The sequence below is a fragment of the Gastrolobium bilobum genome, unplaced genomic scaffold (assembly GCF_033153095.1).
Source record: "Gastrolobium bilobum isolate Gb01-03AN ecotype WA unplaced genomic scaffold, APGP_CSIRO_Gbil_v1 utg1963, whole genome shotgun sequence".
Lineage (NCBI taxonomy): Eukaryota > Viridiplantae > Streptophyta > Magnoliopsida > Fabales > Fabaceae > Gastrolobium > Gastrolobium bilobum.
This window is the reverse complement of record NW_026896527.1, coordinates 109,041-136,627: the sequence shown is the minus strand read 5'-3', so window position 1 is coordinate 136,627 and position 27,587 is coordinate 109,041. Positions and strand designations below refer to the sequence as shown.

The following is a 27,587-nucleotide window of genomic DNA, read 5'->3' as shown; positions in this document are numbered from 1 at the left end:
CAATCATCATTACACATAATCCAATTCTCATATCAATTATTCATTACTTCTAGGGTATCAAAACCATAATTTCAACAATTATTCAATAAGATTCATATCGCATATGATCAATTTTCTATCATTTTATTAAAGGTAAAAATTTATATTATATATATAGTCCGTTATCCATCATCTCCGCTTATCACCATCATAGCATTAAGATTATTCCCAAAATAATTATATAATTAATTCCATTATTTTATAGGGGTTAAAACCCAATAAAGTTCCCAATAATATAATTACCCTACGATTAACTAAAGGTTATGATTATATATAATAAATTTCATATAAAATTAATCTATTATTTCCTAAATGGATTAATAGATATGAATAAAATGAAGCTAAATAAGTAATCCTTACTAATGGATTATCCGCATAAAATAGTTATAATATGATTAATATAAACACATAATACGATGCTAACAATTTCCAAATCCATAAATTATATATAATTCATTGTTATGTTCTGGTTATTTATAAATCATATCATATAATTAGGTTATAATTATTAATATTTTGAAACAGATTATTAACTATTAATTTATTATTAATTATATAATTCAATTAAAAATACTCTATAATATTATAATGATTAATTACATGTAATTAAATAATAATTAATTAGGATAACATATTATACACTATCATTGTAAAATTGATTCATTATACATGTTTAATATAATATGAAATATTATCATATAAATTATTAATGATATTAATTACCGAATAATTACAAGATATATCATTATTATAGGGTTCATAATATTATATAATAATCATCTATATATTACTCCCAACATATGTAATTTCACCCTATGATGCCCTAAGGATCAGAATCACACTATCAAAATTTATATAAAACTAACTCTTGACTCTTTAGAGATTAAGATTACCTGAACTTCTTGTTTGATGACTTCCTTGGGAGAAGAGCGATTAGAGAATGGAAACGTGGTTGGTAGGCAAAGAAAAAATTAGTACAATAGAAAATATAAAAAAAATAATTTGGAAATAAGAAGAAAGAGGAGAAGGGAAATGGAGAGGTGCTGAGGATTGGAAGAATATGGAAGTGAATTGGTTTGGTTAGGTTAAGCTCTTATTTATAGCTGAAGTTTTGTAACTGAGGCTTTAATTACGCTAATATCAATGGTCATCATAATTACGTTAATTATCATTAATATATTGTAAAAGTCACAAATTAAATGAAAATAACTGTTTATATTACCAATTAAATGATAACCAATACTACTAACATTCAATGACAACCGAAATATACCTATGTTTATAACACAACTTTATACTAAACCCAATATATCTAACATAATATAATTATACACATAAGAGTATATATTACTATTATTATTATTATTATTAATTTTATTATTACTATTTTTCCTGAAGTAGTACATAATACCACAATTGGACCTGCTGAAGTCCAAAGGATCGAAAACCTTACATTTAATGAAGGAAGTGAGACTTTGGTTGGCAGAAGCTCGAATGCGAATGGAAATTGAAACCCTAATGCTAATGGAGGGGGCGTGGAACGAGATTCCGACGACTTTCATCCCAGGAGCTCGACGACAAACAACGGCAGAATGTGGGTTTTAGGTTTGACGCACCCTTCTCACTGAATCTTGTATGCCCGACACTAAGTGTGATTTTGAGATCAGGCGAAGCAATAATGGTAGAGAATGCGAAGTTTCACGATGAAGGCAGAATGGTGGAACAAGAGAGAGGCAACTTACAAATAATGGTGCAAGAAGAAGAGGGGATGATACATGGCTAGAATTTCAGGTCAATGCACTATGTTTTTGGGCCAAAAACACCACAACAAACAAAGCTCGGAGACAACAAAGTTATACTCTATTTGGTCACCGAAAATGCTACAAAAAACATAGCACTGGTGGGCAACAGGGGCACAACAGTTGGTAAGGTGGCAGCAGGACCCAATGATAGTTCTTTGACTTCAAGCATATCTTGGTTTATAGGCTTTGAACAATGGGATCCAGGTGGAAGGTGGTTCACATCAACTATCTCCTCTCTTCACCTTGAGGACAATGTGAGTTTTGGAGGGAGAGTATCGATGGGCCTAAAAATAGTGAGTAGTTCAGTTAGTTTGTTAGGAAACTATCTAGAATATTCTTAGAGGAGGGAATAAAAAAAGAGTGAGTGTATGTAGTGAGCTAGGCATATATTGAGCATTTGGTGAGTGGGGAATTTGGGGAACTCTGGGAGCCTAGGGTAGTTGGTTCTAAGGGGGAGCTGAGGTCTTTTGTTGTTTTTCTCTATTTCATTGTTATTGCTTTTGTATTTGCTTTGTTTGTAATTTCAGTTGATCAAAGTGTATTTTCCCTACGCCATTAGGGTTAGCCTAGGGGTGAGGGGAGTGAGTAGTTATGTAATAGGTTGTGTGTTCAATTCCACAATGTATCCAAAAAAAAAGTGTATTTTCCCTGTCAGAGTGTGATAGGTTGGAGTCGATTCTTAGGAATTAGTAATTAGGGAAATTTGTCATCCATTTGTAGTTAATTGATGCGAATCAATGAAATGTTATTGCTGTCATTATGGAAATGTTGTTGTCCACTGTTTATTTGTCTGTATTGAGCTGAACAGGTGCTGTTAAATAATCCATATACGCATAGGTACCATCAAAGTCCAATATCAGAAACATAAGGTTCTTGTGTGGGGTTTATATGGACTTTTGGCTCTCCTACCTCATGGGTTAGCTTTTAGGGTGAGGCTCTCCCAAGGTTTGTATCACTTGAATATAAAATAATATGTTGTGTATTGATCTAATTCAGAGAGTTACAATATATAGAGACTCTAATGGGCTTATATGAAAGGCCCAGACCTAATACAATCAGAATAATTACAGACTCTAATCATATCTAATCTGACTAATCATATCTAATCATATCTAATATATTCTAACACTCCTCCTCAAGCTGGTGCGTATATATTGTGAGCACCAAGCTTGTTACAAATGTATTGAACCCGAGGACCTCTAAGAGCTTTAGTGAAGACATCCGCTAGTTGATCAGAGGAGTTGACGAAAGCAGTCTTGATTTCTCCTGATTGAATCTTTTCTCGAATGAAGTGACAATCAATCTCTATATGTTTGGTCCTCTCATGAAAGACAGGATTAGAGGATATATATAGCGCAGCTTGATTATCACAGATGAGTGTCATGGGTTGTTTCTGTTCACAAAGATGAAGCTCCTGAATCAACTGCTTTAACCAGATTAACTCACAGGTAGTATTTGCCATTGCACGATACTCAGCTTCTGCACTAGACCGAGCAACTACAGGATTTTTCTTGCTCTTCCACGAAATTAAGTTTCCTCCAAAGAAGACACAATAGCCGGAAGTAGAGCGCCTGTCCGAGGGTGATCCTGCCCAATCAGCATCTGAATAATCACAAATTTCTGTATTTCTTTGATCTGAATACAACAAACCTTTTCCTGGTGCTCCTTTGATGTATCGGAGGATCTCACAGCAGCATCCCAATGTGAATCACAACGGGAATCAAGGAACTGACTAGCCGTACTAACAGCGAAAGAAATATCTGGCCTAGTCACAGTAAAATAATTGAGCTTCCCTATTAGCCTCTGATAACGTCCAGGATCAGATAACGGCTCCCTCTGCCCGGGCAATAACTTGACATTAGGATCCATGGGTGTATCAACTGGTTTACTCCCCAATATACCAGTTTCTTCGAGGATATCCAAGGCATATTTCCTTTGACAAATATAAATGCCCTGTCTAGATTGCGCCACCTCAATTTCCAAGAAGTAACGCAGCTTCCCAAGGTCCTTTTTTTTGAAATGCACTGAATAAATGCTGTTTTAACTGACAAATTCCGTCTTGATCACTTCCGGTGAGAATGATGTCGTCAACATAGACTAACAAATAGATGCACTTGTCAGGAGATGTAATCCTATAAAATACAGAATGATCAACTTTACTGCGGCTTAAGCCAAATGCCTGAACTGAAGCTACTGAACCATGCTCGAGGAGATTGCTTGAGACCATATAAGGATTTTTGAAGACGACACACTTTTCCAGACTCCCCCTAAGCAACAAAACCAGGTGGTTGCTCCATGTAAATTTCCTCTTGCAAATCACCATGAAGAAAAGCATTTTTGATGTCAAGTTGAAGGAGTGGCCAGTGACGAACAGCAGCAAGGGCAAGAAATAGGCGGACTGACGCCATCTTAGCAACCGGAGAGAATGTATCGCCATAATCAAGGCCAAAGATTTGAGTAAAGCCCTTGGCAACTAGGCGTGCCTTGAGTCGATCAACATGACCATCAGGTCCAACTTTTACAGTAAACACCCAGCGACAACCAACTATAGACTTCTTTGGAGGTGCAGAAACAAAGTCCCAAGTGCCATTGGAATGAAGTGCAGTCATCTCATCAAGCATCACTTGGCGCCACCTTGGATGAGGAAGTGCTTCACCTGTGGTTTTAGGAATAGAAATAGAAGAAAGACTAGAAACAAAGGTGAAATGAGGTGAAGAAAGACGGTCATAGCTCAAAAAGGTATAAAGAGGATAAGGGTTACGGGTAGTACGTGTACCTTTTCTTTGAGCAATAGGAAGAACCTCTGGTGAAGGATCCGGAGGGGAAGAATCAACTGCAGGGGGCAATGAGTCAGCAAGAGTCGAGTCGACAGGAGGCACAGTTTTACGACGCTGATAAGTGAGAAGTGGACGGTCCGCAGGTATTGAAGCAATAGGTTGCTTATCTGGAATAGAAGTACCTGCAGCTGGCAAAGACAAGTCAAGAAAAGGGACAGGAAGAACATGATCAACCTGTGACAACTGAGATGGGATAGAATGAAAGGGTTGTTGATCAAGAAAACTGACATCAGCGGAAACTAAGTAACGCTTAAGATCTGGAGAATAACAACGATAACCCTTTTGAAGACGAGAATAACCAAGAAAAATACATTTAAAAGCTTTGGATCTTAACTTGTCCTTACCAGGGGTGAGATCATGAACAAAACAGGTACAACCAAAGACATGTGGGGATAGAGGATAGAGAGGAACATTTGGAAGCAATAAGTGATAAGGAATGTCATTATCAAGCACAGATGAAGGCATACGGTTGATGAGAAAAGAAGAGGCAAGGACTGCATCGGTCCAGAAGTGAAGAGGAACATGCATGTGAATAAGAAGAGTTCGTGCAGTCTCAATGAGGTGTCTATTTTTACGTTCAGCTACTCCATTTTGTTGTGGAGTGTGAGGACAAGTAGTTTGGTGTAAAGTACCCTGTTTGGCTAAGAAATTAGAAAAGTCCACAGAAACATATTCCTTAGCTTTATCACTACGTAAAATACGAATAGAGGCACCAAATTGAGTATGAATTTCAACAGAATTTTTTTGATAAATAGAAAACAACTCAGAACGGTTTTTCATTAAATAGATCCAAGTACAACGAGAAAAATCATCAATAAAGATAACAAAATACCGAAAACCTAAAACAGACACACTACGACTAGGACCCCAAATATCTGAATGAATAATTGAAAAAGGAGCATCAGCTCGTTTATTGACCCCAAATATCTGAATGAATAATTGAAAAAGGAGCATCAGCTCGTTTATTGACTCGATTAGCGAAGGAGGAGCGTATGTGCTTTCCTTGCTGACATGACTGACAATCTAAAGTCTGAAGACCGGACAAAAGAGGAACCATCTTCTGTAACTTGGAAAGACTAGGATGCCCGAGGCAACTGTGGATGAGTTGTGGAGATTCTGTGAGAGAACAAGCAACGGAAGGACTCGGCACAACCTGGTAGAACAGACCCCGTGACTCACGTCTTCCCCGTACTCGGGTCCTGCACAGAAACAGAATGATTTGAGAAAGTGACAATACAGTGAAGAGAGTTGATCAATTTACTAACAGATATTAAATTGTAAGGGATGTTAGGAATGTAATAGACAGATGTTAAGGTCAATGAGGAGGTTGGACAGATTTGTCCAATTCCATGAACAGGAGCCTTAGTGCCATCAGCAAGGGTAAAAGAGGGTAAGTTATCAGATTATGTAAGGGATGAAAAGAGTTCCTTATTACCACAGAGGTGATCAGTAGCACCTGAGTCAAATATCCAAGGGCCAAGTGATGCAGAATGAGAAACACAAGCAACGGGTTACTAGTTTCTGAAGCAGAGGCCTGAGACTGAGGAAAGACCTTTCTGAGAAGAGTCTGGAATGCTGCATAGTCTTCAGAGGAGAGAGAGACTGTACCATTTGAAGCAGAATCCGATTGAGCTACATTAGCAGCATAAGAAGGTCGCAGGTGAGGGTACTTTGTGTAGCAACGTTCCTCATAATGACCAAGTTGCTGACAGTAATTACAATGAGGTCGCTAACCATGTCTGACTGGGCCTCATGGGGCTCCTGGACCACGTCCTCCCGGGCCTCTACCACGACCACGACCACGTCCACCTCCAATGTTCCCGCGAAAGTCAGTACGGGAAACTAGAGCAGTAGAATCAACAGCAGAAGATGATGCAGGAGCAGATTTCTTATTCAGATTCAGAAGACGCTGATACGTCATTGAAAGATCAGGCTCCCCACTAGTCAAGATAGTATCCCGGACATTATCATATTCTTCAGGGAGGCCAGACAGTGTGGCAACCATAAAGAGGCGTTCCACCTGTTTCCGATATGCAGTAGCATCAGTAGGGTAAGGCAACATATCCAAATATGCCTGCTTCAAAGATCGACTCTTGCCAACATATGTCTCCATCTGAATGTCGGATGATTTGCTCAGTTCCATAAACTGAGAGATGTTGAAATAGAGCTGCTGAACATCATTAGTGTAGAGGTTTTTTTGCTTCCTGCCACACTTCAGTACAAGTTTGAAACGAATAGAAGATGTCCAAGACAACTGGATCAATAGATTGCCAGAGGATGCTCAAAAGCTGGTTGTCGATCTTTTCCCAATCAGACTTTTCCTCCTTAGGGACATCAGTAGACTTAGTCGTGAGGTGGCTCCCATGTCCTTGTCCAAAGAACCGAACTCGAACAGAGGTGGCCCAGTTCTTGTAATTAACAAAACTCTTCAATTTTGAAGAGGTAATGGACCCAACATTGGTAGAGATGATATTGGGAGAATTTTTGACAGGAGGAGGTGGAGAATTGATCTCCGAATGAAAAGAACCATCTGCTGCCATAATAAGAAATCAGAAAGATATAAACCGAGTAAATAGGAACGAACCTGATCACCGATCAATAAGGGGTGCGCGCAAAAAGTCAGACCCACACCAAAACAACCTCAGATCCAGAAAGAGCAGGAGAAGACGAGTTTCTCTGTCCAAGACCGGCCGGAAAAGGGCTCACGCGCCGGCAGAAGGTGGCGCGTGAGGCCCACGCGTAGAGGAGCTTGGAGTCGTGTGAGAGCGCGTGGGAGGTGCGTTGCTGACAGGACCTCCACAGACTTGGTCGCCGGGAAGAGACGGTCCTGATCGCGTGAAGTTTGGTCGGAAAAGTCGCCGGAAAAAGTCTCCGGTGGCCTGAACAGTGATTCTGGTGGCGGGCGGTGGTTCCGGTTGCCGTCTTAGGTGCTGACGCGTTTGGAAAAAATACTCAGAGGCTGTTTACAGCCCTAGATGGCTTGCCGGAAGGACGCACGGCAAGAAAGAGGACTCCTAAGCTGTGGGCTTAGGTTTTAAAGCAAAAACAAGGTTTCTAAGCGGAAGCGAGTTTGATCTAATTTGAATATAAAATAATATGTTGTGTATTGATCTAATTCAGAGAGTTACAATATATAGAGACTCTAATGGGCTTATATGAAAGGCCCAGACCTAATACAATCAGAATAATTACAGACTCTAATCATATCTAATATTTTCTAACAGTATCATTCTCCTTTTGCATTTGGGCTTTTCTTTGGAACTATATTCTTGAAAAGTTTTTGAGGCCCATCAGTACTCCCTTCCTTGAGAATCACTTTGTCCTCAAGGTGAAAGGACAAAAATTGCTCCATAATGTCCTCGAAATCTTCCAAAGTTTAATCCCAATCTAAAAGCTCTTTTGTGGTATTAGTAGCTCCACTTGAGATTTTGTGTGAACAATTTTGCAATATGTCCATTTTGCTTCGTGTACCATCTAGAATACTCCGTTAGCCAAAGTAAAACCCTTTTAACCCCTTAAATCTTGCGGAAATGCCGAACGTTGATATGTCAAATATTTTAATCTCCTTTGATATGCTCTAACTATGTTGTGGTGTGTCATGAGATGGTGGCGTCATTTCTAGACTACAAAAACTATTGTTTTTAGTTCTCGCTCATAAACAAATAGTGCTTAGGCCTAATCCAAAAGTGCTTGAGTAAAAAATGCTATGCGATTTCCTTGCTACATAAGAACAACTCCCAAACCCACACTTGATGTGTCATGCTCGACAATGAAGTTTCGTGAATCTAAGGTTCAACCACATTTTACAATTGCAACATCTTTCTCTTTAAAGATTCAAAAACCTTTTGAGATTCCTCTCTCCAACAGAAACCATCCTTTTTGAGCTATTGTGTTAGCGATTTTGCAATATGTCCATACTGCTTCGGGAATGATCTATGATATTTCATTAGCAATAGGAAACCCCTTTACCCCCTCAAATCATGCGGAATTTCTGAACATTGGTATGTCCAATATTTTAAACTCCTTTTGTCTTAACTGCGAAAACAATTGCTTGTTCTTGCTCAAACTAATAGTGCTTTGGCCTTATATGAAGATGTTTGACTCAAAAAGGTTATGGGATGTCCTTGCTGCATAAGAATAGTTCCCATATCCACTCTAGAGGCGTCAGTCTCGACAATGAAGTTTTGTCAAAGTTAGGTTCAACCAGGTTTCGCAATTGCGACATCTTTCTCTTTAAAGATTCAAAGGCCTTTTGAGCTTCTTCTCCCCAATAGAAACTACCTTTTTAAGCTATTGTTTTAACGATTTTGCATTATGTCAATACTGTTTCGTGGACCTTCTATAATACTCCCTTAGCTAAAGGGGGAGCCCCTTTACCCCCTCAAATCATGTGGAATTGCCAAATGTTGGTATGTCCAACATTTTAAACTCATTTCTAGACTGAAAAAACTTTTGCCTTTAGTTGTCGCTCATAAACTTATAGTGCTTTGCTCTGATCCGAAAATGTTTGACTCAAAAAAGCTAAGGGATGCCCATGATGCAAAAAAATATCTCCCATCCTCATACCCACACACGAGGCCTCAGTCTCGACAATGAAGCTTCATCAAAGTTAGGTTGAACCATGTTTCACGATTGCTTCATCTTCTCTTTAAAGATTCAAAAGTCTTCTGAGCTTCCTCTCTTCAAAAGAAACTATCCTTGTGGAACTATTATTTTAACGATTTTGCAACATTTCCGTACTGCTTCGTGAACCTTCTTTGATATACTTTGTTAGCCAAAGGAAACCCCTTTACCCCCTCAAATTATGCGGAGTTGCCTAATGTTAGTATATCCAATATCTTAAACTCCTGTCTTCTATATTGCAAAACTATTGCCTTTAGTTCTAGCTCATAAACTAATAGTGCTTTGACCATATCCGAAAATGCTTAACTCAATAAAGCTATGGAATGTCCTTGCTGCATAGGAACAACTCTTGTACCCACAACAAAGGCGTCAGTCTCAACAATGAAGTTTCATCAAAGTTAGTTTCGACCAAGTTTCACAATTGAAACATCTCTTTCTTTAAAGATTCAGAAGTCTTTTTAGCTTCTTATCCCCAACATAAACTATACTTTTTGAGCTATTGTGTTAACGATTTGCAATATGTCCATACTGCTTCGCGAACCTTCTATAACACTCTGTTAGCCAAAGGAAATCCCATTACCCCCTCATATCATGTGGAATTGCTGAATGTTATTATGTCCGATATTTTAAACTCCTTTGATCTGTTCTAACTATGAATTGGTGTATCATGAGATGGTGGCGCCATTTCTAGACTACAAAAACTATTGTTTTTAGTTCTTGCTCATAAACTAATAGTGCTTAGGCCAAATCCAAAAGTGCTTGACTGAAAAATGCTATGCGATGTCCTTGCTACATAAGAACAACTCCCATACCCAGACTTGATGTGTCATGCACAACAATGAAGTTTTGTCAATCTTAGGTTCAACCACGTTTCACAATGGTAACATCTCTCTCTTTAAAGATTCAAAAGTCTTTTGGGATTCCTCTTCCCAACAAAAACTATCCTTTTTGAGCTAGTGTGTTAACAATTTTGTAGTATGTCCATACTGCTTCGCGAACCTTCTAAGATATTCTGTTAGCAATAGGAAACCCCTATACCCTCTCAAATCATACGGGATTGCCGAACGTTGGTATGTCCAACATCTTAATCTCCTTTTTTCTAGATAACAAAAACAATTGGCTTTAGTTCTCGCTCATAAACTAATAGTGCTTTGGCTTGATCCAAAAATGCTTGATTCAAAAAGGTTATGGGATGTCCTTGCTGCATAAGAATATCTCCTATACCCACTCTTGAGGCGTCAGTCTCAACAATGAAGTTTTGTTAAAGTTTGGTTCAACCAGGTTTTGCAATTGCGACATTTTTCTCTGTAAAGATTCAAATGCCTTTTGAGTTTCGTATCCCCATAAAAAACTATCCTTTTGAGCTATTGTGTTAACGATTTTGCAGTATGTCCATATTGTTACGTGAACCTTTTGTTATACTCCATTAGCCAAAGAAACCCTTTAACCCCTCAAACTATGCAGAATTGCCGCAAGTTGGTATGTCCAATATTTTAAATTTGTTTGATCTGTTCTAACTATGAAGTGGTATGTCATGAGATGTTGCCGCCATTTCTACACTGCAAAAACTATTTCTTTTAGTTCACGCTGTAAAACTAATAGTGCTTTGGCCGAATTTGAGAACACTTTACTCAGAAAAGATATGGGATGTCTTTGCTGTGTAAGAACAGCTCCCATGCGTACACGAGGCATCAGTCTCATCAATGAAGTTTCATCAAAGTTAGGTTTAACCAAGTTTCGTAGTTGCAACATCTCTCTCTTTAAAGATTCAAAAGCTTTTTCCATCTTCCTATCCCAAACAAAAACTTTCCTTTTTGAGCTATTATGTTAAAGATTTTGCAATATGTCCGTACTGCTTCGTGAACCTTCTATAATATACTCTGTTAGCTAAAGAAACCCCTTTTACTCCCTCAAATCATGCGGAATTGCCGAACGTTGGTATGTACAATATTTTAAACTCATTTGATCTTTTCTAACTATAAAGTGGTGTCATGAGATGGTGGCACCATTCTAGAATGCAAAAACTATTGCTTTTAGTTCTTGCTCATAAACTTATAGTGTTTTGGCCCAATCCGAAAATACATGACTCAAAAAAGCTATGGGATGTCTTTGTTGCATGAGAACAACTCCCCCATACCCCCACCTAGGACGTCTGTATCGACAATAAAGTTTCGCCAAAGTTATGTTCGCCAAGGTTTCTCGATTGCGATATCTCTTTCTTTAAAGATTCAAAAGCCTTTTGAGCTTTATATCCCCAACAGATACTATCCTTTTTGAGCTATTGTGTTAATGATTTTGCAATATGTCTATAGTGCTTCGCTATCCTTTTATAATACTCCGTTAGCCCAAGGTAACCCCTTTACCCCCTCAAATCATGCGGAATTGGCGAACATTGGTATGTCCACTATTTTAAACTTCGTTGATATGTTCTAACTTTGAACATCGGTATCTCTTTCTGTAAAGATTCAAAAGCCTTTTGAGCTTCATACCATCATCAAATACTGTCCTTTTTGAGATATTGTGTTAATGATTTTTCAATATGTCCATATTGCTTCGCTAACCTTTTATAATACTCTGTTAGCCAAAGGAAACCTTTTTACCCCCTCAAATCATGCGGAATTGGCGAACATCGGTATATCCACTATTTTAAACTCCCTTGATCTGTTCTAACTTTGAAGTGGTGTTGCATGAGATGGTGGTTCTATTTCTATACTGCAAAACTATTGCCTTAAGTTCTCACTCCTAAACTAATAGTGCTTTGGTCTAATTCAAAAGTGCTTGAATCAAAAAAGTTATGGGATGTCTTTGCTGCGTAAGAATAACTCCGATAGCCACACATGAGGCGTCAGTCTCGACAATAAAGTTTCGTCAAAGTTAGGTTCAACTAGGTTTCTCAGTTGCAACATCTCTTCTCTTTAAAAAGTCAAAAGCTTTTTGAGCTTCCTCTCCCCAATAGAAACTATTCTTTTTGAGCTTTTGTGTTAACAATTTTGCAATATTTCCATACTGCTCATAGTTATCAAATGCGGATTGCGGCCTGATGCGGCCAACCCTCAAAACCGCTATAGCGTTATTGCGGGTTGCGGTTGCGGAAATAGTGGAAAAAATATATATATTAAAAAAACAAATTATATATGTATATATATAGATAGGGACAGGATATTCTTACACCGGTGTAAGAGTTAGAAGTCTTACACTCAATCTTGACCATTGATCCAATTGTATCCAATGGTTCACATTACTAAAAAATTAGAGCCCTTATATATAAGTGGGATCAACGGACAAAATTGAGAGTGTAACTTACACTGGTGTAAAATGATCCTTATCCATATAGATAGATATATATATATGTAACATAATAAATTATTAAAAAAATAATAACACCTAAAAAAATACAAATAATACTTTACTGTTTTACCTTAGTTACCTCTTAATGATGCATTCTTTTTTTTTTTTTGGGATACAGAAATAGTTTTAACATCTGTTACTGTAACCAGGTTACTTGGTTACCGTGACTTATGAATCACTTTTCTGACAAATGTACTTTTCTTTTCTTTGAATGGAGATAGATCAGAATCTCTTTCTTTCTCACTCTCTCACAGTTTCTCTTTTTCTCCTTCATCTGTTCTCTCTCTATTACTATTTTTCTCACTTTTTCTCCTTTTCTCTGTTATCTGCTCTCTCTCTCTCTCTCTCTCTCTCACTCTTTCTCTCACTCAAAGCTTTGCTTCTTCGTTCATGGCTTCCGCATTGAATTTCAATACTATAAGAGAGAAGTAGAGAAGGGAAGAAACGAGCGCGATAAAGAGAGCATGAAAGGCAGAAGAGAGACACACAACAGAGAGGCAGAAAGGAAGAGTGGGTTAGGGTTAAAACCATAAAAAAGCACTGTTTGTGGCGAGATTTGGACCGCTATTGCGATCTGGTGCGGTGCGGCGAGAATGGTTGCGGCGAAGCTCCGCGAAGCGCAACTGCCGCGGCTTGCGGCACAAGAGCGCCGCTATTGACTACTATGATACTGCTTTGCGAACTTTTTGTAATATTCCGTTAGCCAAAGAAACTGCTTTACCCCCTTAAATCATGCAGAATAGGTGAATATACCAATTGCCAATATTTTAAAGTCCTTTGATTTGTTCTAACTATGAAGTGGTGTGTCATGAGATGATGCCGCCATTTCTACATTGCAAAAACTATTGCCTTTAGTTCTCGTTGTAACATTGATAGTGCTTTGGCCTAATTTGAAAACTCTTTACTCATAAAAGCTGTGGGATGTCTTTGTTGCGTAAGAATAGCTCCCTTACCCACACGAGGCGTCAGTCTTGAGAATGATGTTTCGTCAAAGATAGGTTCAACCAAGTTTCACAATTATAACATTTCTCTCTTTAAAGATTCAAAAATCTTTTGAGATTCAATTCCCCAACAAAACTGTCCTTTTTGAGCTATTGTGTTAACAATTTTGCAATATGTCCATAGTGTGTCACTAACCTCTTATAATACTCCATTAGCCAAAGGAAACCCTTTTACCCCCTCAAATCATGTGGAATTGGCAAACATTGGTATGTCCAATATTTTAAACTCCCTCGATCTGCTCTAACTATGAAGTGGTGTGTCATGGGATGGTGGTGCTATTTCTATACTGCAAAAACTATTGCCTTTAGTTCTCACTCGTAAACTAATAGTGCTTTGGCCTAATTCGAAAATGCTTGAATCTAAAAAGCTATGGGATATCTTTGCTGCATAAGAACAATTCCAATAGCCACACTTAAAGCGTTAGTCTCGACAATGAGGTTTCATCAAAGATAGGTTCAACCAAATTTTGCAATTGGAACATCTCTCTCTTTAAAGATTCAAAAACTTTTTCAGCTTCCTATCCCAAAGAAATACTTTCCTTTTTGAGCTATTATGTTAACAATTTTGCAATATGTCCATACTGCTTTGCGAACCTTCTATAATACTCCGTTAGCCAAAGGAAACCCTGTTACCCCCTCATAGTATGCAGAATTGTTGAACGTTGGTATGCCCAATATTTTAAACTCCTTTGATCTATTCTAACTTTGAAGTGGTGTGTCATGAGATGGTGGTTGTATTTCTATACTACGAAAACTATTCCCTGGAGTTCTCGCTTCTAATAGTGCTTTGGCCTAATTCGAAAATGCTTGAATCAAAAAAGCTATTGGATGTCTTTGCTGCATAAGAACAGCTCCCATACCCACATTCTAGGTATCAGTCTCGACAATGAAGTTTTGTCGAAGTTAGGTTCAACCAGGTTTCTCAATTGCGACATCTCTTTCGTTAAAGATTCAAAAGCCTTTTTAGCTTCCTCTCCCCAGCAAAAAAATATCCTTTTTAAGCTATTGTGTTAATTATTTTGCAATATGTCCATATTGCTTCGTGAGCCTTTTATAATTCTCTGTTAGCCAAAGGAAACCCATTTACACCCTTAAATCATGCGGTTTTGGTGAAGAGATTTTGTGTTCTGAAGAGGACAAATGGGTATATGGCCATAGCAAGAGTAGGGGGCTTTGACTTGACTATTTGATGAGGGGGAAAAGACTATTCTACCCTTTTATATAAATTGTGGAAGGACACTCGTGAAATTGTCCAAATAAAACATTTAGAAATTTTTTAATTATTTCCCTTAGGTACCAAATTCATATCTAGAAATTACACAAGCTGGATCCTTACTACAATAGTGATAAAATAAAAAATGAAATCTGTTTCTTATAATCTTTCTGACAAAAATAGCAGCTACCTCTTGAGCATCAAAGGGATGATTGAGTGTCATGAAGTGAGCATATTCGTTAACCTGTCAACCACTACCAATACGGTGTCTACTTCGTGAGACTTGGGAATACTTTCAAATTTGGCATATTTGCGTCCGCATCAATCATGAGTCATTTAATTGAGGAATCAATCTTTATGAGTTATTTTTTATTTGTTATGTTTCTTGATTTATTTCCTTGTTTAATTAAGGTTATAGTCTTCTTGTATTAGTGGGCTTGGGATTTTATTAGTAATACAATGGTAGTTGGTGTAATTACTAACATAAATAGGAGTATTTGGTTAGGGTATTGTATCCCATTATATCCATTCAATAATATACTCAGTGTTATTGTTAGCTATCTTTTGTTTTGTCTTTTTCTTCTCCCCTAATCCTAAACCTACAATTCTTTGACACATCCCATCCATTTCGATGAATAGTATAATTCTGACTGGAAAATGGACAAAGTTGCTAGCGCCTCCATATATCACATTATTTATGAAAAATTCCAAGTATTATGCCCCTAAAAATTATTATACAAATTTGCCTTTCCTTCTGTTTTCGATTTCACTCCTGTTCTATTTCTTCCTATAAAATCTGAGAACTACTTACTTAACCAGCTGTTTGCCACCTTTTTTGTGGAGCAGGATTAGCACCTCTCCACTGTCACCTGCTTTCTACTAGGTAGGGGCAGGTATTTCTTTCACAACTTGTTCAAGACTGTACAAGTGAAAGTTTACATGAATTTGAGGTATTTTAGGTTATAAGTATAACCCTTGTTAAATAGTATTTATTTGTGTACTTTTCCGTTTATTTATATATATATTTCTTATTTTTTAACTAAGTGTATTTAACTCTGTTTTCTTCAGTGTTATTATATGGCACAAAATGAGACTAGTACAGCTGTAACCTGAAATTCTTTACCTATTATAGTTCCTGTGTTTCCTGACTGATTTTTTTTTATGTCTTTTCCTTTTGTTTTTTTGAACAGTTGTGAACCTAACCTTGATTGATTTACCGGGTTTGACTAAAGTTGCTGTAGGTATGCTTTGTGTTCAATTGTTAATTACAAATCAATTGTTTGGATATAATGATGCCTTTTTTTTTGGTCATTACCAACTTGCCTATCTTTTTTAGAGGGACAACCTGAGAGTATTGTTCAAGAAATTGAAACTATGGTTCGATCTTATGTTGAGAAGGTAAAAGAAGCTTTGCTCTTATACCGTGAATATATATATTAGACATATCTTTGGTGAGATTGCTATCAGTTTGCTAGTCTTTTTATACAAATTGTATTATAGAACTTTGGATGTAAGCATCTTCTGTTGTTAATTATGCTGAGGGATCAGTTAAGTACCTCCTATAAGCGCTCATTGAGATTGGAAGCTTAGACTAAATCTTATGTACCCGAATAGTCAATAGCGGGAAATAACGCCACTATTGCATTGTTGCATGGTGGAGTGGCCAACGGCGGGTACAGTTTCTGTGTCACGAGGTGTTCTGATATTGTACACAATGCGCTAACATCCTTACAGGATTTACTATCTATCTTGGTAGAGATAGTGAGGAGGAGGAGGAATGAGTACTTACATAATTTTCTTTCATATTTATTGCGAGTTTACTATTATGAACTGTCATAACATTCCTTTCTCTATATTTGTAACAGTGATAGGGGGTATCATTTTATTTCTTTGTTGAATCATTCTTAAATTAAATTAGTTTCAAGTCATACTCTGTCCATAGTATATTCAATCAATTGCTTTATGCTCAACAGCCTAATTGCATCATACTAGCAATATCTCCGGCCAACCAAGACATTGCAACATCTGATGCTATTAAACTTTCCAGGGAAGTTGATCCCACAGGTATCTTCTGATTGCTTCTTGGAATGGCCAATTAGTGCCCTTGCTTGTGTCATAATTTTGTACTAAAATCCTTTTCTGTAATCTGCCTAGGTGAAAGGACATTTGGAGTGTTGACAAAGCTAGATTTGATGGACAAAGGAACTAATGCGTTGGATGTAATTTCTCTGTCTTGTCTGAGTTTGATGCGTATCCCTTTAATGTTCAAGTTTGAAATGTGCCTGTAAAATTATATAATTGCTTTGTCCTCTTACTCTCTTTATTCCCACAAGGTCCTTGAGGGAAAGTCATATCGTCTGAAACAGCCTTGGGTTGGTATAGTAAATCGATCCCAAGCGGACATCAATAAAAATGTTGATATGATTATTGCTAGACGCAAGGAGCGTGAATATTTTGCAACCAGTTCTGATTATGGGCACTTGGCCAATAAAATGGGTTCAGAATACCTTGCAAAACTACTTTCACAGGTTTGCTTATTGAAAGATGTTATTTGCTAATCTTTTGTGAAATAGGTTATTGATTTAATCATGTGAACTTATTTTTGTAGCACTTGGAGTCAGTAATTAGATCAAGGATACCTAATATAATGTCTTTAATTAACAAAAGCATTGATGAACTTGAATCGGAGATGGATCATCTTGGTAGACCTATTGCTCTTGACGCTGGGGTAAGTGGTTTGTACATGTGATAATTTCTTTGAAGAGTAAAATTCTTTTTGTGATCCTTCTGAATATTTGTTGAACGTTAATTTCTGTTTTAGGCTCAACTATATACCATCCTAGAACTTTGCCGAGCATTTGAACGAATATTCAAGGAGCATTTAGATGGAGGGTGAGTATCTTCTATTATGTTTTAATTTTATGCTTAGCTCAGGTACTGATCAAGCTCAGTCCATAATCCATTCCAGAATACCATAATACTCTGTTACATAGAGAGCCTTGCTTGGTAGAAAAAATCTTATTCCTCTGATCATAGGAGGTGGCGGCATCTTGCTTCATTGAGTCTGTCTGTCTATCTAAGAACATCCCAGATCTCAAGAGCGGTAGGTAAGAACATGCAATGTTGACTAACCTCAGAAGTCATAGAGTTCCAAAGCCACGTTGTAATAAGAGTCTTCGTCATCCCAATTAGGAAATTTTGGATCTGTTTTGGTAGGAACAAGTCCTTCAAGATGAGTAATTTCAGGTTTTTGTTTAATGCTATGTAATTTACACAAAACCTCCAACCTCCAATTTTTTTTTCTTACTAGTAGCAATGATCTAGAAAATGGACTCTAATCCCTTACGGTAACATTTTCCCTTCAAGCTTTTCCACTTTATTATTCAGGAAATGAGGGTATTTGTAGTGTCAGGCTCTCTTGGTTGGATGCCTTCAAGGTTCTGTAAACAGGTGCTGAAACTCCTTCAACAAATCATCCAATGGTTGTGCTAGTTTCCCCTCGCCCCTCTGTACTTAGCCTGCATAAGTTCCTGGTAGAGGAACCCTCACCTCAACCTTCATTGACTTCCACGTACTTTTCAAGGTTGTTTCTTATCTGAGTAGGGACGATCACCCCAGCTAATCGCATGGTTTGGTTTTCCAATTACTTCTAACCTCCCCAAGATATGATAGTCGTTCCACTCCCACTATTATATCAACAATCAACATTAACATCAACATCAACACCACCTTTATCCCAAACTAATTGGGGTCGGTGGAAGAGGAACCCAAATAAAAGATAAGAAAGGGTTGAAAAAAGATAAAAAATAAAAATAAAAAAATAAAATAGTAATAATATATATATAAAAGAAGGGGAAAAGAAAAAGAGGGGGGAGATGTAGAGGAAAAGAACTAAAAAGAGATCATCTAGAACATAGGAATAACAACGGGTCTAACACTCCACCATGCTTATAGTTTTTCTCCATTCCGTTCTAAGGCACACCGTCCGCCAATCTATATTTGTAACACCCCCAAATTTCTAACAATTTTAACAACAATAAAATATTCCTATTCTTTAGAAAATTTTCAAAAAAAATAACATTTAACTAATTATTAAGATCTCATATCTATTGCGGAAGCTAATGTAAATCTAATTTGGGGAAATGTTACCGCCGCACCTATACAGGGACAAGTGCAAGGCTCTTTATTACATTCATAAATATTACAATAAAATCAAAGATATGTCTTATACATAAAATTTTAGGATTAGCTGAAAATCTCTGAGTAGTTATCCTCACTGCCCACTGCTAGCCCAATCCTTTGTATCCTGATTCACTGAAACTCTGCTCCCCCCAGCCTCGCAGGATCATTGCAGTCAAACAAACACAAAAGTCAGCAAAGCAGCAAAGCTGACAATCCCAATCAAAATACAATTTATGTAATTAATAACAAATTAAATCAAATATCAAATAGTATTCAAATCAATTCCACGTTAATCAAATCAAATATCAATATAATAATCAAAATTATTATTATATAATATTTATCTTTATTAAATTCATTTAGCGTATTTGGTAATTATCAACTAACATATTTAGCACAACATTAATCATAATATGATAATATTCACAACTCAATGACATTCATCATAATCAAATCAAATAACAAATATCATTATTAATAATGTTTAAGTTCATTGTATTTAGTGGGAAGAGAACCATGGTAGACCCGGAGATCCTGCCAGTCTACCCTGTGACCCGAATATCCTGCCAGTCACAAACAAATCACATTGGCCATAATCAATTCACATCTTCCTAGTGACCCGAATATCCTGCCAGTCACAAACATATCACATTGGCCATAATCAATTCACATCTTCCTAGTGTCCCGGATATCCTGCCAGACACCTCTTCCCAAAGTTGCTACTAGTATCCCGGATATCCTGCCAGATACCACTTTGAGAAGAACGGATATTCTCTTTTCACATCACATAATTATCAGAGGCATAAAAGCCCAAAGGTTGTGTTCATCACTTTGGGAGGTACCATCTCAAAGCTATCTTCCCACCATTAATTTATTACAATCACACGCAATCAGGAAAAATTCAATCTTGTATCCATTACAATATATCTATCATATCAATTATCCTTCATCATAGTTTTTCCAATTTATTCAAGAATATCATAACTCAAAATCCAACATTTTTCACAAAAAGCCCAAATCCACTCATCATATTTCCAACATCAATCATATCAATTATCATAATTTTCCAAGGTATCAAAATCATAATATGCACAATTATTCAATAGGATTCGTATCACACATGTGACACATAAATAATCTTCCAAAGGATACCATAATCATAATTTTCAAAAATTTGAATTATTCCACAAAAATAATTATATAATTAATCATGTTATCTTCTCGGGGTTAAAACCCAATAAAATTCATATATAATTACCCTACGATTCACTAAAGATTGGGACTATATATAATAAATTTCATTTAAAAGATAATCTACAATTTCCTAGGGATAAGGATTACCTGATCTCCATTTTTGCTAACTTCTAGAAGAGAATAATTTGGGGCAGAGAACCGGTTGATAACCAAAATAATATAAAAATAGACATTTGAAGTAAGAAAAGAGAGAGTAGTAGAGGAGAAATGTTAAAGAGTGAATTGGTTTGGTTAGGCTAGGCCTCTATTTATAGGTGAAATTTTGGGTTTGGGTATGAATTTTGTGCAATTATTTCCTTATTCTTCATTGATGTATCTGGCTCAGATATTGGCTTCATACATTATTTTCTTTTTATTCTTAATTTCTTAGAATATAACTAACTTATTTGCTAACTCAAGGCTGACTCATGATTGACTCATCATATCTAATCAAATTATTAATCAAACATTAATACATAAATCATCAATCAATTAATAAATCAATTAATCATAACTTATCATCTAATATATATATATATATATATATATATATATATATATATATACATATACGTATTAATATTATTTTATAAATAATCTAGAATATTACAAAGTATCAAAATAAATTTTCAATAACACATATCACACAAAAATCATTTTATAAAAGGTAAAAATTATAATTTGTTATCTATCACCATCAAATATATAAATAAATGTATATATATATATATATATATATTATTACTACTAATTTATAGTTTATTATTATTATCATATAAATCAAATAATATTACTATTATTATTATCTTACATCTTATTATTTTAACTATAACTAACTCATTAATTAAAAATATTAAATACCAATATTATTAATTACTAAATATAATTATTATCCAAAAAAATTATTATATTATTATTATTATTTTATTAATAAAAAATATGGGGTATTACAATATCCCACTCCATTAAGCCTTTTTTTACTATTTTCACCCAAGTAAGTTTCGGTCTACCTCTACCTTTCTTTGTGTTGAGCTCTTGATAACAAACTTTTATTCTTACGGGAGCATCCAGGGGCCTTCTCATCGTGGCCAAACCACCTCAATCTATGTTCTCTCATCTTTTCAGCTACCGGTAGTACTCCTACCTTTCGTCGAATTTCTTCATTTCTTATCTTATCCATCCTCGTATAACCACACATCCACCTTAACATCCTCATCTCTGCTACTTCCATTTTATGCTCATGTTGCCTATGTGCTGGCCAACATTCAGCTCCATATAGCATTGCAGGCCTTAAGACTGTTCTATAGAATTTTCCTTTTAACTTAAAGGAGATTTTGCGGTCACACAAAAATCCAGATGCACTACGCCATTTGATCCACCCTACTCTGATTCTATGATTTACATCTTCATCAATCTCTCCTCCTTTTTGCAAAATGGATCTCAGGTGTCTAAAAGCATCTTTCTTGGGTACCTTTTGACCAAGTAGATACACGGGATGTTGATCTACATCTCTTGCCAGAGAAAACTCACTTCAAATGCTCAATCTTGCTCCGACTTAACGTGAATCCTTTAGATTCTAACGTGCTTCTCCACAATTCAAGTTTTTTGTTAACACCGTCTTTGTTCTCATCAATAAGCACAATATCATCTGCAAAAAGCATACACCATGGCACTTCCTCTTGAATATCTTTTGTTAGTTCATCTACAACTAAGGCAAAAAGATAAGGACTTAGAGCCGAACCTTGGTGTACACCTACCATGATAGGAAAATAACTTGATGTTCCATTACAAGCATTCACACATGTAGTAGCCCCATCATATATATCCTTGATTGCCTTTACATACTTTAATGGTACTTTTTTCTTTTTAAGAACCCACCATAAGACTTTCCTTGGAACCCTATCATATGCTTTCTCAAGATCTATGAATACCATATGTAAGTCCTTTTTCTTTTCTCGATATCTTTCCATTAATTATCGCATCAAGAAAATGGCTTCTGTGATATATCTTCTTGGCATAAATCCAAATTGATTTACAGAAATTTTGGTATCTCTCCTCAAGCAATGTTTAATAACTCTCGCTCACAACTTCATAGTATGACTCATTAGCTTAATGCCCCTAAAGTTAGAACAATTCTGTATATCTCCCTTATTTTTGTAAATAGGCACAATGATAATTTTCCTTCATGCATCTTATTTGTCTGAAGAATCTTATTGAAAAGATTGTAAAAAGCCCCATCTTATTGTAAAACCCACTATTATATTAACAATCCGTAGGTTAAATTGAAATTTTTTTTGGACAAAATGTGCCCTTTGTAAATGTAGATAGACTTGCTGGCACACATCATTTCCATGCACATTGTTCCCATTGCCTAAGCTGACCCTCAAATTTGCTTGTCTGAACCATCGAGTTGTTAGTTGCTTCAGTTTATCAATGATAGTTGATAATGCTATCACTGAAATTTGCTTGTCTGAGGCATTTTTTTAACATTTATCTATATCTTGAATGGGATCTTGCAGACTTGCAATAATGCTCTCTCTCTCTCTCTCTCTGACCTACCTAATTCCTGAGTTTTGCTTTTTCGAGCTGGTTCTATCGTGGACAAACCACTATACACTGATATATTAGGTGCTGACAAAATTTAGTGCACTACCTAAAATGTTTAATGGTCTGTTGTAAAACACTTATGCTGAATGAAAAAATGATTTTAGCAAAAGGAACCTTTGTGATGCAGTTTGCCCACTGCATAAGGTAAAAGACATAGCCAAAACAGTTTAAATGATTGTTTGGATGCAAGTTTGTTATCACTGATGAACCAGTTGATAGGTCTCTTTTTTTACATAATATTTTTATTTTTTTATTTTTAGGAGGCCAGGAGGAGATAGGATATATAATGTCTTTGACAATCAACTTCCTGCTGCTTTACGAAAGCTTCCCTTTGAACGGCATCTTTCTCTCCAGAATGTAAGGAAAGTGGTATCTGAGGCTGATGGATATCAGCCTCACTTGATTGCACCGGAGCAAGGTTACAGGCGCCTGATTGAGGGGGCTCTCAATTACTTTAGAGGCCCAGCTGAAGCTTCAGTAGATGCTGTAAGCAGCCTTATTATATTCTCGGTATTAATTTTGTTCTAACATTAAAAGAATTAAGCTGTCTGTTCTTAATTTTTCTGTAGGTTAATTTTGTTTTGAAAGAACTTGTGAGGAAGTCAATAGCTGAAACTCAGGTAAGTTTCAGGAGCATATTTTTATAGTTACTTTGTTTATGAAGTGCTAGCCGATGGTCTGTAAAGATTTTAATATGTGACTAAGCAGGAACTGAAGCGCTTCCCAACTTTTCAAGCTGCACTAGCTGCAGCTGCAAATGAGGCTTTGGACAGGTTTCGGGAAGAGGGTAAGAAGACAACTCTTCGGCTTGTAGATATGGAATCTTCTTATCTCACTGTGGATTTCTTCCGGAGACTTCCTCAAGAAATAGAGAAAACTGGAACTCCTGCTACCTCGAATGTTGACCGTTATGCAGAGGGGCATTTCAGGAGAATTGGATCAAATGTGTCATCCTATATAGGGTTGGTGGCAGACACGCTTAGGAACACAATTCCAAAGGCTGTGGTTTTTTGTCAGGTCAGACAAGCGAAACTGTCTCTGCTAAATCATTTCTACACACAAATAGGGAAGAAAGAGGTGTGTTCTCTCTTGCTCTCTGTGTGTGTGTCTGTTTATCACTTTATCTATTTTGTGTGAACATGAATATTGTTGGCAAGTAGTATGAATCCTAGCCTCATCTGGTCTCGTAGATTTTGATAGTTGTTGACCTGATCCATTAGAGAGTAACCTTTTTTACTCGATGGGTTTTTGTAGCTCAGTAGCTTCAGTTAAGCAAAACCGCTGATAGAAGACAATAATTGCCTGTTTGGATGGACTTGTAAAAAAAGGACTTTTTATTTTAGTAGTGTTTTTTACAAAAGGTAAAGCTATTTAGAATTTTAAAAAAATATTTGGTTTTTGAAAAAAATATTTGGCTTTTGACTTCTGCTTTTTTTAGAAGTTAAAATTTTTAACTTCTAAAAAAAGTAGGTTTTTGGCTTTCTTTGTGACTTATGTTTTTTTTTTAAAACAAACATCCAAATGGTCTTTGTAGTGAGAAGCTTTTGGAGAGAAAAAAGCTCATCCAAACAAGCTTTTAATGTGGCAGGTCATTTCTATATATTAGGGAAAAAAAGAGATATATTATTTGTAGTTTAGGGTAGTAAATTACCTATCAAGGTACCATCTGCATATAAGTATTTTTTTTGTGTGTGTGAGTGAGGGAGGGAAGAGTTAAATGTGTCTAGTTACTCAATTTGATAATTACAATTATCAGTGTCATGCCTGCTGTGTTATGAGATACTGTAAATGATATAAATAACTTCTGGTTGAAGCAAATGTCGTATGATGATTTTCTGTATGTCATGATAAACTCTCCTTTAATTTTTCATTCTCTACTGGTTCATCTATTATTCATTTAGTCTAGGTCGAGCCTCGTCATACTCCACCATGTTGTACATTATTATGCACAATCTTTTTTACGTAGTTTCAACATATCCTTGATAAGATTTTGCATGCTATAGGGTAAACAGCTATCACAAATGTTAGACGAAGATCCTGGACTGATGGAGAGGAGGCAACAGTGTGCAAAAAGGCTTGAACTATATAAAGCAGCAAGGGATGAAATTGATTCTGTTTCTTGGGTAAGATGATCTTGGCTGCTAGCTGAGTTTCTTCTTCCCCTTGTACTAAACTGTAACTGATCGCGATCGATTATGGGTTGGCTGGACCCAGATGTAATATATCTACTATTATTTTATTGTAGAGGCATTTTAATAGCTTTATTGTTTGTAGAGGGTAAATCGGAGTTAAGTTATTGTCTGAATGTGTGGTGTACATCCATACAGATCCTGATTTTAACTTGATATGTAAAATAAATTTGTGTATTCTTTCTGTATTCTCTTATTCTTGGTTGTCACATTCTTGAATATTGACACTACTATTATAGTGTTCCAATCTTTTGTTTGTTTTTCTTTTCTTGACACAAACAGTCGAATAAAAACTTGCTGAGAAGACTGAGTCCCATAGGAAAATTATTTGAGTTGATGAATTTGACTCACATCAAATAAATATGAAAGGCATAAAGCCCAAAGAGATTGTGTTGGTCACTTTCAGGAAGTACCATATCAAAAACTATCTTCCCTACTATTATTTATTACAATAACACGTAAACAATGAAATTCAATCTTATCACAATATTTATAATTGTAAAATTTTTTCAAATATTTTTCATAATTTCCACATCAATTTAATCGAGAGTATAATTTCTAAATTCAATTTTTCAAGAATATCATAATTTTTAAATCCATTATCCAAAATATCATAATGTTCATATTCAACATCTACTAGAGTAAAACTCAAATCCAATTATAATATCATAATTTTTCAAATCAGAATTCAAAGAGTAAAACTCAAATCCAATCATCATATCATAATTTTTCAAATCAGAATTCAAATATTCACATCTATTAGAGTAAAGCCAAAGTCCAATAATTAATCCAATTAATTTCTAGAGATTAAAATAATTTAATTAAATAACCTAAGGGTTACATATAATATATGAAAACAGCCTAAAATTTCCTAAAGATTAAGATTACATTTAACAATTTTAATATAAAATTATCCTACGATCACCTAAAGGATTACATATATCAAATTTCATCTAAAAATAATTTAAGATGCCCTGAGGATTAAGATACCTAGGGATTAGAATCACTTACTTTATATATATATATATATATATATATATATATATATATATATATATATATATATATTACTCTCTAAATATCATAATCACACTATCAACTTATCTTTTGTAATATCCCATTATATCAAACAAAATTCATATATAATGAATCTATTATTTCTAAAGGAATATGATACATCCAACAAATTTCATATCTAACCTAAGGGATTACTTATACCAAATTAAATATAATCTCTGAGCACATAGAGAATAGGATTATATAAATTTAAAATAAATTAATTGATTATTCCATGAAGATAAGAATGACTCTGATAAATTTAATCTAAAACATAACTATAGTACCCTAAGCATCGAGATTACATCAAACAAAAATTCATATAAAGCTAACCCTTTCCATAGGGATTAAGATTACATATAAGGATTATGCCCAAATTTCATATAAAAGAGATAACCTACAAATATCTAGGGATTAGGATTACCTTGTCTCCGTATTGGCTACCTTCTAGAAGAAAAGTGAGAAAACAGTTGGTAACCAAAGAAAAATAATAATAAAATAAAATAAATAATGATTTGAAGTAAGAAGAGAGAAAGTAGAGAAGAAGAGAAATGAAGAAAGGTCCTATTTATAACTGTAGTTTTGAAACCGAAACATTAACTACAGGTAATATCAAAAGTCGTATACTTATTTCAATTATTGAAACTACAAGTAATATCAATGGTCATCATAATTATTTTAACTATTATTAATATATCAATGGTTACAAAATTAAATAAAAATAATTGTTGTCATTTACTATTTAAATGATAACCTACCAGAACTGCTGAATGTTACAACTAAAACACCACTAATTAAGGTTACAATTTTTAAGTCAAATTATGACACACTATTAGAAATCAAAAATGCCTATAACACCATACATAAGAGTACACATTATTATTATTATTATTATTATTATTATTATTATGGGATATTACAATTAACCAACGTCTAGGCTTTTCTGATCCAAATCACATGAGTTCATTGTTTGAAAAATATCACCGGTCATCAATTAAAATGACAATTTTCATTTCTCTATTTTGCAAACTTCATCGTTAAAATTGTGATGATTAAACTATAAATTAATGATGGTGATTTTTCACCTAACATACCATATTATAACAAAGTATATTCACTCGTCGGGAAATAAAATTACCAATATCACTTTTTCGGAAATTTTAAAAAATTCCTTCAACCAAACACAAACAGATCTTCTTAGGTTATAAGTTGATAGACATGAGATTATATGAATTTAAAATTTATTATTATTATTTTTTCTATTCATCTTTTTCTGCATCCTCCTTCCTTAATTATGCTTCTTAATAAATAAATAATAGGGAGTTATACTTATTACTTTTTTTACTTATTATTTCTTATTATCAAATTTTACTGTTGATTTTTGTCAATTTAACGATTATAATTTATTTATAACTATTAGATTAATAAAAATCAATGATTAAGATTTGATAATAAAA

General features: G+C 35.3%; 1 protein-coding gene across 2 annotated transcripts in view; it reads left to right on the top strand.

The window, feature by feature from the left end:
* The window catches only part of LOC133300260 (phragmoplastin DRP1E-like), a 30,775-nt gene extending 5,522 nt beyond the window's left edge, over positions 1-25,253 (top strand). Inside the window, exons 5-15 of one of the 2 annotated variants that reach the window (XM_061499773.1) lie at positions 16,054-16,104; positions 16,200-16,261; positions 16,837-16,927; positions 17,018-17,082; positions 17,197-17,391; positions 17,472-17,591; positions 17,685-17,755; positions 23,146-23,371; positions 23,455-23,505; positions 23,594-23,962; positions 24,889-25,253. In XM_061499773.1, coding sequence (XP_061355757.1) covers positions 16,054-16,104; positions 16,200-16,261; positions 16,837-16,927; positions 17,018-17,082; positions 17,197-17,391; positions 17,472-17,591; positions 17,685-17,755; positions 23,146-23,371; positions 23,455-23,505; positions 23,594-23,962; positions 24,889-25,017 — 1,430 coding nt within the window. In that variant the 3' untranslated portion in view covers positions 25,018-25,253. The remainder of the gene's footprint in view (positions 1-16,053; positions 16,105-16,199; positions 16,262-16,836; positions 16,928-17,017; positions 17,083-17,196; positions 17,392-17,471; positions 17,592-17,684; positions 17,756-23,145; positions 23,372-23,454; positions 23,506-23,593; positions 23,963-24,888) is intronic. The other variant, XM_061499774.1, reaches the window with a different exon arrangement.
* The last annotated feature ends 2,334 nt before the right edge of the window (positions 25,254-27,587 follow it).